Source organism: Astyanax mexicanus, chromosome 8 (assembly GCF_023375975.1).
Source record: "Astyanax mexicanus isolate ESR-SI-001 chromosome 8, AstMex3_surface, whole genome shotgun sequence".
Lineage (NCBI taxonomy): Eukaryota > Metazoa > Chordata > Actinopteri > Characiformes > Acestrorhamphidae > Astyanax > Astyanax mexicanus.
Genome location: NC_064415.1, coordinates 8,824,872 through 8,831,802, shown reverse-complemented (window position 1 = coordinate 8,831,802; position 6,931 = coordinate 8,824,872). Strand labels below are relative to the sequence as shown.

The window sequence follows — 6,931 nt, the reverse complement described above, 5'->3', positions numbered from 1 at the left end:
TTACATGTAGAAATTGTAAATATAAACCATGATTTAAGTAAATATTTAAGTAAATTAAATATATATACGTATATACGTATATATATATATATATATACACTGTAAAAAAAATTAGTTCTCTTATGTTCTGTGAAAATAAAAATAAATGTTGGCACAACATGAAATATAAAAATAGTTACCCCAAAATAAAAAAATAGGCTGTGCCATCAGCTGCAGAATTTTTACCATTCAACATACAATTTTAAATTCAGTGAATGAACATTACTGTTCTCAGTCAACATGTCAAGTCCAAAGCAAAAAAATAAGTTGAGTGAACGACAGTGAAACTACTGCACATGCGCACAACAGGGAAGTATTTCTGGCGCGTTCTAGACCAAAATGAAAACGAAGACCCAGACCCACGGCTTGTTTGGAGTACTTCAGAGTGCATTGAGAGACGTTCAGGTGAGTTTTACTCATAGACTGTCTCTGGTTTTACTGGCCGAACACAATTAACTTAGTATTGTTTGTTGAGTTCGAGCTTTAAATTAGGTTTTACTCAAACATTTTCAAACGCAACTCCAAGCTAGGTAGCGCTAACTGGCCAGCCACTCATGATACTGTTTGAAATAGTGCACCATTCGTTACTTTTTGCAGTAGTGCTAGCTAGCAGTTCCCCTATGATAGCTACTTTTTGGACGAGTGCTTGCAGGTCAGCCACCCTTGCAGCAGCTAGCTAGGTTAGCTAACTCACTAACCTAAGCTAGGTTAGCACTTTACAGACTAGTGCTGGCTAGCCAGCCCCTTTGTTTGCTAACGCTACTTTTCGGACTAGTGGAAGCTAGTCAGCCCCCTCTGATTGTTTAACCTAACTTTTTAGACTGAGTTTTATGTCGTGGTTTAATAAATTGATTTGCGTAAACTGTGTGTTACGAATTTGACTTAACTAACACCACCTGGGCAAACTGTAGTTTATGGTAGGTTAGCTTAGCTGGATCGTTCTGCGTTTAAATTAACGTTTGCGAAAACCCAGTTCGTTTCTAAATAAATAAATAGCTAGTTAGCTTGCTACTGGGGTTATAGTTGGAAGCATTTTTCAGATGTATGCCATTAAAGTGTGGCGCTCCGTACACAGACATACAAGGTGTAATTTTGTTTCTCGTTAATGTTCTCACGGCTAGATAAATTCTGTCGTATATAGTTTGTGCATATTAATACTAGATACTGGGATAACCTCTTAACACGCCCTGGCCCGCCGGCGGGCCAGAAAAATATGATATTTAATATCTGGCGGTGTTTATGAATAGTTATAGGTTCAATATAGATACCCAATATACCATTTTAAAGCTTAGAATCTCTGCTTTTCGGTTATTTAGCATGTTTAGCTGTATCTCCTTTCAGAAATATGCCTTGGTTATGAAAATATGAAATCATAATTTTCATATTTCCGTTTATCGTACGTCCATATTTGATCGAATGCGGACATGTTATACACCATTCGAACCGTCTGCCCCTCCGGATTCCGAAACTGTTCTCCGTTTTACTGTAGGATGTACGGTTTTGCTCTGTAGTTACCTAAAGTCACTCCTCCCCCCCCCCCCAACACCCACCAGCGCGTCCCCCACTCTCTTACCTTCAAAAGGAGTCCAGACTCAAGAAAATCCATCAATCCAGTCTCCTATAATCCACAGTTATATCGAGGAATAATGTGACACAGAATCTAAAGTTTAACTCCTAATTAAAAGCATTTTATTCGACGCTGCGCCGATTCTGGCCCACAGCCAGACAGGGCGGAGCCCACTGGACATGACGGTATGCAAATGAGGTCTGTCAGCCAATCAGGTGGCGAGCTCGGCCAGCTGAAAGGCTAAAGAAGAGAGATGCTTGGCCACAGATCCTGAGTCTAATAGATTTCCACTCAGCAGAACAACCGCTCTTAAAGAGACAGTGCGGATTTCTGTTTGTATATGAGTAGACCACACAAAAACCCAGAGTTTACTGCAAAATGAGTTATAAAAGTGGTAGTTTTTATTCTTATAAAGTTTCCAGTCCTTTGGAGAGAGAATAGACCATTACTGGTTCAAATCACTATAATTCCTAACCAGTAATAGGTAGCAGTTTAAAATTTTATATGATGATTGTAAACACATTATAGCAAAATGTAGAGCTGCCAAAACCCTTGTTCCATATAAATAGTTTATTTTATGTGTCTGAAAATAAAAAAATAAAATAGAAAATCTGAAAAGCGTCTAAAAAATTTTCCTGGTTTTTACCATATTTTGGCCATTACATGTTCAATTGAATAATTAAAGTGTCTTAAATGAATTGTCTAAAGGCTTCTAAGTAATATTAATTCATAGAATTGACTCTAAATTATTTAATATTGGAGTGATAAGCCTTCAAATGTGAGTATGTAATTTCAGGCGGAAAATGGTAAAAATAGGCTTGGAGCTTAAGAGGATAAATAGCAAAGCTTAACGTTTACCCTTGGCATTACATGTGCAAAATGAGTTAATAGAATTAGTACATTATTTCAGTCTTTATGTGAAATATGACGAAATTTGACTGATGGCTGTTTAAATGGTTATTATTGTGTTTTCGTTCACAAGGTGGAAATGCAGTGCCGTTACTGCAAGTTCTCCGCACAGCATCAAGACAATTTGGACAGTCACACCAGAGGCTTGCTGAAAATGTACAGAGCCAAAGCAAATCAGGGAAAAGGTCGAGAAATGGAAGCACTTTTGGAGAATCTGGATTGTCAGGTAGCTTAGCAAATTTAAAGCATGGATTCTTTTTTTTTCTTTTTTTTTATTATTGCATAATCTGGGGAATTTTATGCAATTAATTTAGGTCAACATCTTAAGCTGCCAGTATTAACCACCTCTCCACTGTTTTCTTTTTTTTTAATTTTGAGACAGACCACCAACTTGACAGCACATAGAAGATGTACTGTTCTCCGAGGTCTTCCATTATACATGAGGGAGGAGCCTTCCATTTCGAAAACCTTACTGGTAATTTTTCTTCTTTGCTACTACTAAAATAAAAAAGGTTACAGATGTTATATAAATAAATAAATAAATCTGTAACTATATATGCGATTTAGGATATAGCTAGACTCCTCTGTATTTAGGTCTGTTGCAATAATTGCACTGTCAACGTATTGAACAACAAATTAACATGACCATGATAGTTTTTGCTGCCCTTAATGTTGCAAGTCTTGTTTACTTGTGTATATTACAGTAGCGACATTGTCATTTGTGCTGTTCTGGTCTCTCCTCTGCTCTGTGTCTGTGCTGAGAACGAGTCTCCTCCACACACACACACACAGAGTATTTCACACAGTTTAACTAAGCGACACATCTGCAGTTAGTCAAGATTTCTTAGACACAAGTTTGACTACAATATTATTGTGTTTCATAGGATACAGAGGCATTGGAGGACCACACGAAGAATGTGAAGATTGGAATTTTTGAAGTGGTGAAGGGGAGTGCTGAGCCATCGCGATCACATACAAGTGTGGTCAATGTTGCAGTCGTCCTTGAAGAGGAGGTAGTAATGGCTAACTTGCCTGACTACACTAATGCCTTCATTCTTCTCTTTGGTCTTTTGTATGCACTGAACATAGAATATACAAAAGACTTAAAATACACTTTTGAAGTGGTCCAAAAAGTGTTCCTCCACCTTGGAAATGAGTGCACAGCCAGAGTGCAGTCTCTCAAGAACAAGTTATCGCACATTTAATCAATACATGCATACGTGTTTTTTTGTTTGTTTGTTTTGTTTTTTAATGGTGGTGATGCGACACACAGCCGCAGTGCTTTTATTTTATGTTGTTCATGTGCACCTCTGCTTGTTTTGCTACTCATTTAAAGGGACACTATGTAGGGTTTTCTTGATTATTCATACTTTTTAAAGAAGTAAATTTACAACTTCAAAATGACTGTTCCACTCCATTGAGGTGTAATACACATAATAATATTCCTCTCATGTCTGATCTGGGCTCCACTGTGTTGAAACAAGGCTATGTAAGTTGTGAGAGCCCCACCAATGCTCACATAGCCTTGTATCAACACAGTGGAGCCCAGATCAGCATGAGAGTGATTTTTTTCCTGCGTATTACACCTTAATGGAGTGGAACAGTGACTCTGGAGTTGTAAAAAAAAAAAAAAAAAAAAAAAAGAATTAAAAAAGAAAATTGTACATAGTGTCCCTTTAAGAGTACCTGTTTTGAATCTAGTCTGAGATGTCTGATGGCTGCACAAGTTATTGCACATGTAATCAGTATATGCCTACATGTGTGGCATATATATATATATATTTTTTTAAATAGTGGTGATGCGACACAGCCACAGTGCTTTTATTTTATGTTGTTCATGTGCACCTCTGCGTGTTTTGCTACTCATTTAAGAGTACACATTTAAAATATAGGCAGAGATGGCTGATTTTTTCTGCTCCACATGAGTTCTTGTTCATTCTTGCTTTTCCCTCTGAAAGGGACACTATGTAGGCTTTTCTTGAATTATTCACATTTTTTAAGAAGTAAAGTCACAAATGTGTATATTTAAAGTGAGAGCATTGTTTTGTTTTTGGAAAGTTTTGCTACCTATACTACACAGTTGAAATAATGCTGCTATAAAGAAACTATTCAGTAGTAAAGTAGATTTATTTTATAACTGTTAAGTGTTAAAATCTGATTTCATATTTTTGGAAGAAATATGTGCAAATAAAAATGCATTTGTTAAAAAAAATCGGGGTTTCTTTAATTTTCTGTATATTTTATATTTACTTGATACAATATAAAATTGTTAATTTGGTCAACTTTGATAATGATTATTAATTAGCTGAACTAAACACATGTAGCTGACGCAATGCAAAATATTTAGTTGGACCCACTAGATGTGTTTGGTTTACATATAGTATTTCATTGACTCAAATTATTTTCTTTAATTGGGCCAACATTCTAGGGTTGTCAGCAGAACTTAAAATATGCATCTCGTAGAACTTAAATTAGACCAACTAAAAAAAATAGGTGCAACGGGTCACTTAAAACTTTTAAGTTGGTGAGAGTTAAATTTTTTTACAGTGTATATATATATATATATATATATATATATATATATATATATATATATATATATATATATATATATATATATATATATATATATATACACGTTATGGCAAGCCAAACAGGAAATATATAATAAAAGCTGATATATATATAATGAAAGTCGATATATATATATATATATAATGAAAGCTGATATATATATATAATGAAAGCTGATATATATATAATAAAAGCGATATATATATAATGAACTCCGATATATATATAATGAACTCCGATATATATATAAGGAAAGCTGATATATATATATATAATGAAAGCTGATATATATATATATATAATAAAAGCGATATATATATATAATGAAAGCCGATATATATATAATGAACTTCGATATATATATAATGAAAGCTGATATATATATAATGAAAGCTGATATATATATAATGAAAGCTGATATATATATAATGAAAGCTGATATATATATATATAATGAACGCTGGTAGACCGTCCCCGGCTCGGGGAAAGTGAAAGCAGCTCGCGGGCCGGTGCTTTTTTGCCACCTTCGCCCCCTGACACTTTAAAGCCAGTCCGAGGCCGGTGGCGCTGCACCTCCGTGGAGAGAATGCGCCGCGCTGCCTGCCGGTGGTCGGCCTTCCCTGCGCGAGGAGCTGCGGCCGGCTGAACCACAACGCCACCTTCAGTCTCTCAGGCTGACTGTGCGGACCACCCGTTTACCTCTTAAAGGGTCTTAACAGCTTTCGTTATATATATATCAGCTTTTATTATATATATATCAGCTTTCATTATATATATATCAGCTTTCATTATATATATATCAGCTTTTATTATATATATATATATCAGCTTTCATTATATATATATATATCAGCTTTCATTATATATATATCAGCTTTTATTATATATATATATCAGAGTTCATTATATATATATCACTGTCATTATATATATATATTACTTTCATTATATATATATATATATCAGAGTTCATTATATATATCGCTTTTATTATATATATATTGCTTTCATTATATATATATCACTTTCATTATATATATATCGCTTTCATTATATATATACCGGCTTTCATTATATATATATATATATATATATATATATCAGAGTTCATTATATATATATCAGAGTTCATTATATATATATCAGAGTTCATTATATATATATATTACTTTCATTATATATATATCACTTTCATTATATATATATATATATATTACTTTCATTATATATATATATCAGAGTTCATTATATATATATCAGCTTTCATTATATATATATCGGCTTTCATTATATATATATCAGCTTTCATTATATATATATCGGAGTTCATTATATATATATCGGCTTTCATTATATATATATATCGCTTTTATTATATATATATATATTACTTTCATTATATACATATATCAGAGTTCATTATATATATATCGGCTTTCATTATATATATATCAGCTTTCATTATATATATATCGGAGTTCATTATATATATATCGGCTTTCATTATATATATATATCGCTTTTATTATATATATATCGGAGTTCATTATATATATATATATCGGCTTTCATTATATATATCACTTTTATTATATATATATCAGCTTTCATTATATATATATCGGAGTTCATTATATATATATATATATCGGCTTTCATTATATATATCGCTTTTATTATATATATATCAGCTTTCATTATATATATATATCGACTTTCATTATATATATATCAGCTTTTATTATATATTTCCTGTTTGGCTTGCCATAGCCATAATATATATATATATATATATATATATATATATATATGATGAAATGAAGCATAAGCACCATCCAGACT

General features: G+C 33.0%; 1 protein-coding gene across 1 annotated transcript; it reads left to right on the top strand.

Moving 5' to 3' along the window:
• Positions 1–378: 378 nt before the first annotated feature.
• Positions 379–4,087, top strand: LOC125803957 (uncharacterized). Its single transcript, XM_049482774.1, has 4 exons — positions 379–444; positions 2,589–2,741; positions 2,898–2,990; positions 3,400–4,087. The coding sequence occupies exons 1-4, from the start codon at positions 379–381 to the stop codon at positions 3,718–3,720; spliced, it is 633 nt and encodes a 210-aa protein (XP_049338731.1). The 3' UTR covers positions 3,721–4,087.
• The last annotated feature ends 2,844 nt before the right edge of the window (positions 4,088–6,931 follow it).